Source organism: Brachyhypopomus gauderio, chromosome 8 (genome assembly GCF_052324685.1).
Source record: "Brachyhypopomus gauderio isolate BG-103 chromosome 8, BGAUD_0.2, whole genome shotgun sequence".
In the NCBI taxonomy this organism is placed as follows: domain Eukaryota; kingdom Metazoa; phylum Chordata; class Actinopteri; order Gymnotiformes; family Hypopomidae; genus Brachyhypopomus; species Brachyhypopomus gauderio.
Window position 1 is genome coordinate 21,599,214 of NC_135218.1, and position 12,974 is coordinate 21,612,187.

Sequence of the window (12,974 nt, forward strand, 5' to 3'; positions counted from 1 at the left end):
CACAAACAGACTAACTGATCTTTTCAGATCGTCAGATCATTTCAGTTCTAAGTGTGAATGACATTTGTGTGTTTTTCAGCAAGTAAAGAGGATCCCACATTTTTCCTTTTTACTCAGATTTAAAAAATGTTCTCTCTCACTCTTTCACCCCCTCTCCCCCGCTCACACTCTCTCTCTCTCTCTCTCGCTCACACACACACACACACACACACACTCTCTCTCTCTCTCTCTCTCTCTCTCTCTCTCTCTCTCTCTCTCTCTCTCTCTCTCTCTCTCAGGTTGCACGCACAATCAGTAACATGCAGCAACAGATCCAGCAGCACCAGAGGCAGCTGGCCCAGGCCCTGCTCATGAAGCAGCAGCAGGCCTCACCTGCCTCCCACACTGGCCTGCACCCCAGCCACAGCAAGCCCAACCTGGACATGTTTCCAGGACACCCCCAGGCTTCAGGCCTCTCCATCTCTGACCTGCACACCAAAGAGCAACAGACTCCTCCCAGTTCCTTCGGCCCCTACCCCATGTGTAAGGAAAACCTTCTCGTTATCGCATTTTCTCACCTGATGGAAAACAAAATTGCATCTGTTATGGTGGTTCTTAAAATATAATATTCATATAGAACAAATCTCCTAAGTTTTTAAAAGTGAAATAAGCAAAGGTAAACATCCTTCATGAATCCATCTGAATTGTTCATGTGTCCCCCCCCCAACCCCACACCCCTGCCTTCCGCCTGCCTCCCACAGCTGGCATGAATGGGAACATGACCTGTATGGAGGTGGGAGGCGTGACCCTAAAGGATGCCCCGCCTCAGCCCCAGTCCCGCCTCTCCCAGTGGACGCACGCCAGTGGTATGGATTCCCTCAGCACCTCTAGCCCTCACATGGAGACCGGCCTGAGTAAACATGGTAGGAGAGCCCTAGCCACACTGTGCTAACATGCTACTGCCAACGTCATGATAATTACCTTCCTTTTTCATTCCCTCTCGTAGGTTTGAATGTTATGCACCTTACAGTTCCACTCCTTTAATTGGAGGACAGGGACTGGTCCTAGTGCCTCAGATTTTCTTCACCGTGTTTAAAACACAGACTCTCTCCATGTTTTTCTTATTTCCTTGGATCTCCTTTTTAATCTTCTCTGATGAATGTGCTCGTTCATTAAACATGATCCTGAAACGTGAGTTCAGCTCACACGAGGAACCCAGCAGCTCTTTTAAGATGATCATTCCTAGTGCAGCTGCCTCCACAAATCCCCAGAGACACAAGCCGTGACTTTGACCCGTGTTGAAAATAGGCCAGTTTTACATTGTTTCCTTCCTTACTGGTGTGTAATAAGAGCGGTACACTGTGTTTCTATCTCAGGTAATGCTTCCTCCACACATGTGGGCGATGGAAAGGTGATGGAAGACTCTTTCAGCCCATATAACCTACTATCCAGCTCGCAGTCTCCCAGTAGCCCAATGGTGGCACCAGAGAGTTGGCCACAGGGCAAGAACCCCAGTGAGAAGATATCCACCGGGACAAGCATCAACTGGCCCCCAGGTGAGCTCCACTGATGGCTTCTGCCTTTGTAAAGCTGTGTGCAGCATGTGTAATATATTAATAACATGTTTACAGTGTAATTTACAGAAGCATTTATATAAGTATAATGATATCTGATATCTGATTAGGTTCAAATGGTCATATTTGAAAATGTAAGATGTGTATGGCAGGCTAAAATTATTCTCGGACAGTTTAATTATTTGTACTCTATTGTCTGTGGATTTATTTTAGCACTATTTCACCGTTACCAGAAGTATGTTTGGATTACCAAATGCTAATTGTATTTATTTATTTATTTATTTATTTATTAGAGTTCTGCCCAGGAGTTCCATGGAAAGGCCTCCAGAACATTGATCCTGAGGCAGACCCCAACATGACCCCAGGAAGTGTTTCCACTGGCCCTACGATCAACACAACCATTCAAGACGTCAACCGCTACCTGCTTCGGGACCGAAATGGAGGTGTGCGTGAGTGTGCGTGAGGGAGAGTGTGTGCGTGAGGGAGATGTGGTGTCTACGGTGCCCATAACCCATACACCTGCCCATTGCCGCTTACACTGTACTGCTGGGACACTTGGATCTTTTTAATGTAGTTGCATTTTAAACTCTTATCAGCTTGTGTTTTGTCTCCTGGGCTTAACTGCACCATAGCTGGTACCCTGTTGAGTCTGAGACTAGACCGCAGACACCAGACTCTGCCTGTCCACTCCCAGCCATTCAGGGCCCCGCCTATCCCCTCAGGGCCCCGCCTATCCCCTCAGGGCCCCGCCTCTCTATAGCATCTCATAGCAGCAGAGTCATGGGACCCTACATGAGTAGTGTAGGGGAGGGGTTGTTATTTTTGCACTATAAAGCATTTACTGTGATTTCCTATTTGAAAATTTGGTTGCCCATAATGCACTGTTTGCTGTGTGCATGCATGCAGATCTCTCTTAATTCGTATGTTTAACCATAATCACGTCTCCTCCTCCTCCTCCTCCTCCTCTCTCCTTTCGTCTCATTCAGGGAAGCTTCTGGACATGAAGTCCACCTGGTCCACAGGTCCTATTTCTCACACACAAGCCTCACTGTCCCACGAGCTCTGGAAGGTTCCTCCAGGAGGCCGCACCTCCATGGCGCCGTCCCGGCCTCCGCCGGGTCTCACCAACACAAAGCCCTCCCCCAGCTGGGCCTCTGGCTCGCTGGGCCTCGGCCAAGGGTGGAGCAGCTCCTACTCCTCAGGTCTCCCTCTCCCCCCTCTAGCTCCTCTCCTACTATACTCCTCTCCAGTTGAACGTATACTTCAAGCTGTAAACAAAGCTCTAATCTCTCCCTCCCCCTCTTCCTCCCTCAGAGGGCACTGCGTGGAGCTCAGACAATTCCAGCAGGACTAGCAGCTGGCTTGTGCTACGTAACCTAACCCCTCAGGTATGTGGTGGTGTACCCCTCGTCCTACTAAACCGCACATTTTATATGTGTATATGTGAATACACGTGTATGAAAGAGGAGGAGAGATAAACGGGACGTTTCAGACAGAGGTTCTTCCTCAGTTGTCCTTCGAAAGTCACACACACACGCGCGCACACATGTATACAAACACACATTATATATCTGTATATATGCAGGTGTGGTGGAAGTGTATGTAAAGTAAGAATGTTTCCAAAAATGGAAGCATTGGTCGTCCATTAAATAGTCAACACAATGCAAAGTGAAAACGCAAAAGATCAAATCAGCGTTTGGTGTGACCGACCGCATTGATTCTTCTAGGCACACTTGCACGGTCAGGGATTTTGAAGGATAGTCAGGTGTATGATTAAGCAGTTATCCCCGCAGTTATCCCTTTGAAATCGGGAGATATCCGGCAGTGCCATCTGCTCAGAACTGGCAGAATCCAGGGGACCCAGTATACTCATCTACTGATCAGAACAGTGGACCCAGTACACCCATATACTGATCAGTCTGGCCTGAAATAATATTTGTTGGAAAAATTAGTGTAAAATGACCTCGACATGGAAACAAGGCCCAGTGACGCAGCTATGCACAGAAACATGGGGACTGGAGTGTAGAACAATGTTAGCAAGTGTTCTGGAGTGAGGAGACAAAATGCTAAATATTCGGCTGTAACAGAAAGCAGATCTCAAGTCTGTCTGGGATTAAGAGACGGAAGGACTTAAGCAAGCCTACAACCCCAGAAGATCTGTGGTTAGTTCCACAAGATATCACAACCTATCTGCCAAGTTCCTTCAAAACCTGTATGCAAGTGTTCCTAAAATAATTTATGCTATTTTAAAGGTTAAGGATGATCACACCAAATATTGAATTGATTTAATTTTTTTCATTTTGTTAACTGACAAAAATACACCAACACTTTTATTTTTGAAAGCATTCTTGATTTGCTGTCTTATAATTATTCCTCACTGGCCTAAAATGTTTGAACAATAGTGTGTGTGTGCGCGTGTGCATAGTTTATATTTTCTCATTAGCTGGTATTCAGTACAATTCTGACTAGTGCATGATTGTAATTTCACCACTGTTTTTTATTTTTATCAGAAACCATAATTATATATTGTCAAGCATTTATGTTGTAGTTAATATTGCAGTGTGTGTGTGTGTGTGTGTGTGTGTGTAGATCGATGGCTCTACTCTGAGAACCCTGTGCATGCAGCATGGCCCTCTCATCACGTTCCACCTGAGTCTGCCTCAGGGCAACGCGTTGGTGCGCTACAGCTCCAAAGAGGAGGCTGCAAAGGCCCAGAAGTCCCTGCACATGTGAGTCTCGTCCACCAACGAACACAGCAGCCCATCTGTTACACTAACTGCTGTTACAGTTGATGCTAGAGGCCGCCTCCTCTTCTCCTGGAGAGAGAGTTTAAATATCTCCACAAGTTTGGGGTTTGGGGTGAAGTTGGTTCATGTGAGCAATGCATTTGAGTTAAATCAGTAAAATGAATGTAACCACATCTTGTCGACCTCTGCCATGTCCTGATCTAAACCTCGCGCGCACACACTGGTTTCCTTCTGCCCTCCAAGCAACTTCATTAAAAATGTTTATAATTAAATGTTTATTATTACCCATTTCCATTGGCTGACGGATCGCTCTCCCTCATGCAGGTGCGTGCTGGGTAACACCACCATTCTGGCAGAGTTTGCTGGCGAGGAAGAGGTGACTCGCTTCTTCGCGCAGGGCCAGTCCCTCCCACCAAGCAGCAGCTGGCAGGGCAGCTCCGCCCCGGGCTCCAGTCAGCCCCGCCTGGCCAACCCGTCCGCCGCCCATCCCGCCGTCGGCCAGTGGGGCGGCGCCGGCACCAAGGCGGTGGGCAACCCCGGGTCTGGTGGCGGGGGCAGCGGCGCGGACCTGCTGTGGGGGGGCGTGCAGCAGTACTCCAGTCTGTGGGGGCCCGCCAACGGCGAGGAGAGCAGAGTGATGGGCAGCCCCATCCCAATCAACACCCTGCTGCCGGGCGACCTGCTCAGCGGCGAGAGCATGTAGGCTCCGTCCATCACCAAATACGACGAAGGAAGGAACAAAAATGACAGCTAAAGAAAAAAAAAAAAACAAACAAAAAAAAATTAATAAAATGCAAGACTGAGCAAAAAAAAAAGAAAAAGAGAAAAACAACAAATCAATGTGACGATAATCACTGTCCACAGAGCTGTTAAAACAACATTGAGGGGTTGGGGTGAAACGAGGACACTGCCCTTCTCCTCTGCTGATCAGTTTATCTTCGGGAAACTGAGAAACTAGTGTTTGACAGAAATGGAAGCCTTTGCCGGTTTTCATTCATTTTCTACTCGGCTTTTTTTGATCCATTTTTTTTCTTTTTTTTTTAAGCCCTAAGAAGGTTCAGGAGAAACAGAAAAACAGGCGGCCATTATAAACGCAGACACAGAGAAACCTCACAGGGCTTGCAAGCCCTGCGGCCTGCGGTTTCACGCAGTGCTCGTGCTCCCTTTTTACTGATTTAGATTTTTGTGTGGTTTCTTCTGAACTTTGATTAGCCTTAAGTGAGCCCTCTGTCTTCATCTCTTGCCTTTCCAGGTCATTTTTGAACATTTTCTTTTACAAAAACTAAAGAAATTTTTGTAACTTGCACACTTCTGTTTCTGAGCCAGCGATTGGGCCAGAGCAAGCCAGAAGAACAACGTTACCCAGCAGCACATGGCCTGACTGCTAGACCAATCACCCGTGAGCTTTTGCATTTTATTTTTTCTTTCCTGTAGTTACAAGAAATGGAGGTACACTGACTCGTTTGTTGTTTGTATATTCAAGCTCTGTGTGTGAATCTTTCAAAAAATAAGCTGAATGTTCGAGTGAAAGTGAGTGAATGTATATCTACAGTTACTTGACCAAGCATCTATCTGTGAACTCCCAAGCCACTGTTTCAAAAACCCTCAATGGAAGTATTTCCTTACTAACTGGATTTCAACGCTGAGTCAATCTTAACTTTGTTCAATCCTCTGTATGTAGTTGGATGTTTTTTCTGGAGAAATATACCTGAAGAAGAAAAAGAAAAATCTCGTCCAAGTGATGCATCATGCAATATAAGCATCAGCCGCCATCTTCCATCCACACTGAAGAAAACCCAAGCTTGCTTTCTTTACTAATATGCGTTTTTGTTAAATCTGAACTGTCATGTTGGAGACTTTGCAAGCTACAAAGACCTTACTTCGGAACTACTTTCCCTCCCCGTCGGTCTTTGCCTCGTTGCCTGGAAACCAGACTCTCTCTGCAGGGTCAGAAACACGCCGAGCTGCATTCTAGGTCTGGGTGTTTCGGACTAGCATGCGATGTGGCAGCAGAAGCCCAGACCTCCATGCGCACATGCTACGAACGGAGAGCTGAATCCAAGGAACGGGGCGGAGCCTCTGGATTCAGGCACAACACCAAAATAAAAGCTTTTCTCCTAATGCAGTAAAAGGAAAAAAAAAAAAATAAATAAAAAAAAAAAAAGAGGGATTCTTGTATTTGGTACAAACAGGAAAAAACTCAGTTTTCTAATATTGTGTGGGGGTTTAATATAGCACTTATGAACTGACCAAGCTCCACCTGCAATGCCAATTAACCCAACTACGGAGCGAGTGTTAAAAAAAATAGTAAAATGAAATAAAAAAAAAACTATAAAAGTGTATAAAAATAAACACAAAAAAACTAAAAAAAAAAAAAAAAAAGAAACGAAATGTATGGCAACTTTTAGCTCTTTTTCATACCTTAGCGGTATTAAAAAAATATTTGCTTTGTTTTTCCCTTGTCGGTCCTGGTGGGACTTGAATGGACTCTAAAATCCATGGACTCAGACTGAAGGGGATCCTAAGACTGAATCTACAATCAGAACTTGCAGTACGTTTTTACATTCACATGCTTTTCCCTCCTCCTTTTGGACAATTTCAGAGTGAATGTCACTGTTACTCCGACCTTGTCTATGGCCTTTGCCGTGTCTGCCCAAGACGCCAGACATGGACCGTTATCTGGATTGGGTGGTGACTGGGAAGCGACGGGCAGCACCGGCCGTGTCGAAAGGCAGGCTGGCAGAATCCACGCTGTGACGCAGGACCAGCGGTGCCACGTCCCCATCCTGGAAAGATCGGACCGAGTTCGCTTTCCGTGGCTGTGCTCCGAGCCGCACGGCCAGAGCCTCCATGACCTGGTGGCGACAACTTGGGACGTCTGACCTCTGTCACCGCCCGATTCCTCCGATAACGCATCTTCAGCAGGATGCTGAGACAGTCTGACCTCAAGAATCACCCATGTTGGGGTTTGTGTGTTTCCTTTCTTGTCATTTTCCATGTACTGTACTTTTCTGTTGGTTTTCATGTAGTGGGTTTCCACTGCCACCAAAACCCTTCAGTGTTCAAATGCAGAAACACTTTAAAAGGAGCCACTGTAGGCATGTCCTGTGTTACCAATGCAAACGAGGAAATTGCTTATAGGCCATATTTGATTTACTGTCATAAGTAATTTGCAAATAATGTGTGTGTGTGAGACTGTGTGTGACTGTGTGAGAGAGAGGCCATGATGACATGTCTGACATGTAGAACATAGGCTCTTTGCATGTGGGAGAGACCCTGTCTCATAAATAGCTGCTAGCGTCGTCGTCCTCTTCCTTTGCAGTCTCCATGCCATCCGCCCGTTAGAGAAAGTGCACCCCGTTTCATATCCAAAAGAAGGCCTGCCCCATTGACGAGAGCACTCTCCATTCCGTTAGCGTGAGTTCTCTCCGCAAGAGTGCCCCTTTTCTCTGGATAAGAGAGCACGTCGTACTTGAAACACCCGCTCCGAGAACCCAGAGCTCCTTGCCCTGGGCCCTTTTAGCCGCTGGCTTACTCTCCAACCAGCACATCGTTTTGTTACTATGCAAAGACAGAAATAATGAACACATCGTTGAGGGGGTGAGTGTGGCCCTTCACAGCATAGTGTCAGTCGTGACTCCAGAGGTCAAGCTCCACCCCCAAACCCTCAGGCCTCCAGTATGTACACGTGACGTTGCTGTCTATGCTGTAAAGATCATATAGGTAATATCCTAACGTCATATTTTGGATATAACCTGTGATTTAAATATTAAATTAAAGCACTCTATCAGGGCAGAAACTAAGGGAAATAAATTTACATTTTTGGAAAGATTCTTATCTGTTGGTGCATTTTTAAGGCCTAGGGAATGTCAAATGAAAGGGAATCGCTAGAAAATGTGTCGAAGAGGTCTAATTACCGTGGTATAAAATAATAATTTGTCAAGAGTAGCTACAAGTAGGCTTCTCTTCCTGCACGGGTGTCGATGGGTCATCACATTTACAATGGGACCTACTTAACCACATGCTGCTGATTGCATACAATGATCTCTGGTCTCATGTGCCAACGTGTAATGGTAACGGTATACTCTGTAACGGAATACTCCGGACAGATTTGCCTGTAGGGTTTTTATGTTTGTTTTGTTACATGGATCACTCCTGCATTTCCAGTATGGAGGCCCTTTGTGTGATTCAGGTGGGATGTATCGTGGAGAGGCTGGACGTGTGCCGCATTACCGAACCACCTCGATCGTCTCACTGAGATAATCCTTTTTGCTGTCTTTTTGCTGAGCGAGACCTTTCAGTGTGTTGGGAGGTGCAGGCTGTGGTTAATCCCTGGTTCTGTTTTTGAATACCAAAAAATAAAAAAATTAAATAAAAATAAAATCAGAAATCTTTTTATATAGATATATATACGTATATATGAAGTTGGACAACAAAGATCCTTAATGTAAATGATCTAAGGGGGGAAACCTGTTTAAAACTGCACTTCTGGCTGTTCGAGATCTCCTGTTTTGCTGATCTGCTCTAACCCTCGTTGTAAATGTCGACTGCATGCAGGAGTGCCTTTTTCTGTACACTCTTAAGTGTGTGTTTGTTAACCCAGGCCTGCCGAACTGTGCATTTCTGCTCTCTCTGATCGTGAAGGGCCCTTGTGTATCTTGTCCCAGCTACCTGTTCCCTTCATACTGAGGGAAACACCTTCAGCAGGTATCGTGGAATGTCTTAAACTGGCAAAGGCCGTTGTCATTTACTGTTTTTAGACTCCAGCATCAAAAGCAAAATCACTGTTGCCTGGGTGTGAAAACTGCCTTTATCTGAACTCGGTCACAACCCCAAGTCCGAACCCACAGGAAACATTCTGTTAACACCAGCAAAGTTAACACAACAATATTGCAGCTTGACTCTGTACTGCAGACTAGCCCATCACTGTAGGCCAAAAGTGTTCCAGACGTTTTCCCTTCCCTGTTAAGACCAACTGGGTGGAACACAAGGACAAATGAGCAATATTTGCATTTGACCCTACAAATTAAGACAGACAAGGTATTGACATTGGTATTGACACTTCACAACAAAAGCGTTTGGGATTTGCACATGGTTTTATTCTCCAAGACAAAGTATTCATTTATGAATGTCCAATCCCATTAAGCTGTTTTTTTTTGTTTTTTTTTTGTTGTTTCATTTCCAGACAATAAAATAAGATCATGAACATATCAAAACAAAACAAGTTACTACACTAATACTTGAATCGCAATCACCAGTAATGTAATGTGAAGCTGAATTTTAATTTTCTTTTTGTTTTGGTGTGGCTTATACACTTTAAAAAAATTGATAATAATCTCAAATCAGCATTGATCATAGAATTTATTTGTATTTAATTTCTTTGTTATGCGTTTGTGGGTGTTCGGTCTGTGTTCCTGGTTAATCAGGCACCTCCACTCGTGTTCCTGTTTATGTGCTGCTTTTTGTTGTTTTTTTTTTTCAGCTTGTTGTAAACTATGTTCTGAATATTATTGTAATCCAGCGTTGCACTGAGTGTCTTCCCTCACGCAACTAATCAAAGCAAAGAAACAACGTGACAAGGGAAGGCAGTTCGTGTTAATGTTTACTAGAGGACTTGATCCGTTTTTTTTCTTCATTCTGTCTGTAAAATGTTTTAAAAACCTGTAAAATGTTTATCTACCTTTATAGTGGCTTTCATTGTTGAATAACTCTAGCAAGAGTTTTGCACCACTTTGATCTAATTAAGCTTAAAAAACAAAAAAAAGAGCTGGCCATAGTTGGAGGTGGTGTAGAGCTCCATATGGGACAGTCCTGCGTAAAATGAAATGGAGATCAGGGGCGATGGTGTAACTCGTTACAGAGGTGCCTAGTTTTCTCTTGTCTGTAAATGATTCAGTCCCCCTCCAAACCACCTGCCATTTACCAATGACCAATTTTTCTAAAGTTTCCAAAATATTGGGGAGGGAAAGCAGAAAATTTTATTAAAATATGGGGAAAAAAAGTCAAGATAATCTCATCTTCCACCAAACAAGATTGAGAACTTTTCATGTGAAGATGTAAGCTGTTTCTGAACTCTGGGATTGATTCAGTATTGTATACGAATCTCCTTTTGTTGTTGACAGACTGTACACCTGTATGAGTTTCATGTTTCAGTTCTGTGAACACATTTGCTTGCTGTCCTGCACACTCACAGTGGACTTGGCCATTTTCTCAGGAAGACAAGAGTACCAGAGTTCCAAATCTACTGTTTTCTAATGTTTAACATTATAATGAGACTATAGCGATTTCATGGAGTAAAAAAAATATGAAGAGAAATCCAACTGTAAGCACTGAAGGATATGGATTTCAGAATATCTTGAGCATTTTAATCAGTAGCAAATACACATTTACCAAAAAAATAGGCATGTATTAAACTCACGCTTTTGTTATTTTTATTTTTTGAGGTGGCGTGCTTTCTCTGTACATCTACATTGCTTTCTGTTCGTAGTTTGCGTGACACGTGAAGTTAGTAAAACGTCCTGTACGTATGCGACTTGGCTCTGCAGTCCCCTGCTAGGTCCTGTAAAGTGAGGAGATGTCTCTGTACTCTGTCTCTCCTCCCGTCTCTTCCTGCAAGCTGAAACTCTTTGTCTAAAGCTGGGCACTGTTGCCTGACATTTCTAGATCTCTGGTTCTAGAAGTAGAATTCCTCTTGGATTCTGTGTTTGTTCAGTGTGGTGGTGGGAGGGAGTGGGTCTGAGAGAGCGGGTTATGAAAGTATTGTGAATCTATGCACAAGGGGGGGGGGGATCATTGTAAGATGTTTGGACCGAGTTTAGATGTAGAATTTTCTCGTCCTGGGTATCGGCAAGGGGTGGGTATTTTTGGGGTTGGGGGCTTGAGTCCCCATTGAAAACAAAGCACTGTGGGCTTTCCTGGAAGAGTCTTGGGACCTTCAGGAGCAGCAAACGGGAGCCTGGGATTTACTTTGATGTCTTTTGTTTGGATATTAAGAACACGACTGTAGGGGGATTAAAAACTGTTTGTGGCTTTCAAATGTGGCCACTCCACCCCACCCTCGTAGAATGTGATTGTTGACAACTTGCACCGAAGATGCGATCTTTTCATTGAGTATGAAGATTCTTTCTGCTTATATTAATAAACAGCAACTTTTTGTCTCAAGCACTTGTGTATTATGTTCTCTCAACCTTGTGTTGTCAACCTTTCATTCACTGAACATGGCTCTAATCTTTGTGAGTGATATATTTACAGTTGAGGACGATATCATTAGCCCCCTTACAAAATAGTCTTTGTTTTCTAAGTATTTTCCAAGTGATCTTAACCAGAGCAAAATACACTGAACATTTTATTTAAAATAAAATAAAAAAAGACATCCTAGTTTTATTTATTTTGGATGCTTACACTTTTATATTCCACTCAGATATTACACAAAAACTATCGGGGTCAAAATTATTAGCCCCCAACATCCTAATAGTCAATTGTCTATCCTTTTTGCTGGGTTACTGCGTGCAGACGTTTGTTGTAGTTTAGAACAAGTCTTTCACATTTAATTTGAGGAATCCTGGCCCATTGTTCTTTGGCAAATCTCTCAAGTCGATGGTTGTCTGGCATGGACATTTTTCTTTAGGTCACCCCACAGACTTTCTATTGGATTTAAGTCAGGGCTTTGTGCAGGTCATTCAGTGACATTCACTTTGGTTGTCTGGAGATAGTTCTTCACCAAGAGGGATGTATGTTTAGGATCAGTCATGTTGGAAAATGAAGTGACTTCTCAGACCCAGTTTCACAGCTGACTGCTTAAGGTTCTCTTTCAAAAGAGCCACATATTTTTCTTTATTCATGATTCCATCCACCTTGACAAAATTTCCAGTTCCAGATGCACTGAAGCATCCCCACAGCATAATACTCCCACCACCATGCTTCACTGTGGGGATGGTGTTCTTTGGGTTGAATGCCTGTCCTTTTTTCTCCAAACGTAAGCAGTGTCCCTGTGGCCAAAGAGCTCTAGTTTAGTCTCATCAGACCATAAGACACGCTTCTAGTATGAATTATCTTTCTCCTGGTTGTCCCGAGCATACTTAAGTCTGGCTTGAAGGTGCCTCTTCCTCAAAAGTTGAGTTTTTCTTGGTCTGCACCCTCACAGGTCATTCCTGTGCAGAGCTCTAATGATGGTCTTCTTGGAGACTATGATTCCTGATGTGGCCAAGTCATTTGCTAGTGCCTTGGAAGTTAATCTGGAGTCTCTAGACACATTTCTCACTAGTTTTCTTTCCAGTCTCTCTGAAGTCTTTCTCTTTCTACCTCTGCCCGGCTTGTTCTGCACTGTGTTACTGTCTTTGAATCTCTGAATGATGCCTCTCACTCCAGTTCTTCACACTTGGAAATGCTTGGATATCGTGGTATGTCCCTCTCCTGTTTTGTGTGCATCAATAATTCTTTTTCTCAGGTCCAAACTGAGTTCCTTTGTTTTTGGCATGTTGCTTCCTCAACTGCCAGCTCCATAATGAGGCTTTTATACCATATTTTAACTTTAAAGAGTTAATTAACTTAATTGAGTGCAGTCATCTGTTTCACCTGATCACCTTTATGCACATCACAATGTGAAGGTAAAGCACATCACTGCACAAAAGTGGCTTGTGTGATGACTTAATAAATGGTAATTTCTTAAAGGGAG

At 43.9% G+C, this 12,974-nt stretch overlaps 1 protein-coding gene across 4 annotated transcripts in view; it reads left to right on the forward strand.

Annotated features, from left to right (window-relative positions):
- tnrc6c2 (trinucleotide repeat containing adaptor 6C2) overlaps window positions 1-11,461 on the forward strand; it is a 30,086-nt gene extending 18,625 nt beyond the window's left edge. For all 4 annotated transcript variants that reach the window (XM_077015424.1, XM_077015422.1, XM_077015423.1 and 1 more), the window contains exons 12-19: window positions 279-522; window positions 741-902; window positions 1,356-1,535; window positions 1,847-1,996; window positions 2,540-2,755; window positions 2,868-2,941; window positions 4,143-4,282; window positions 4,625-11,461. In XM_077015424.1, coding sequence (XP_076871539.1) covers window positions 279-522; window positions 741-902; window positions 1,356-1,535; window positions 1,847-1,996; window positions 2,540-2,755; window positions 2,868-2,941; window positions 4,143-4,282; window positions 4,625-5,003 — 1,545 coding nt within the window. In that variant the 3' untranslated portion in view covers window positions 5,004-11,461. The remainder of the gene's footprint in view (window positions 1-278; window positions 523-740; window positions 903-1,355; window positions 1,536-1,846; window positions 1,997-2,539; window positions 2,756-2,867; window positions 2,942-4,142; window positions 4,283-4,624) is intronic.
- Window positions 11,462-12,974: the final 1,513 nt, after the last annotated feature.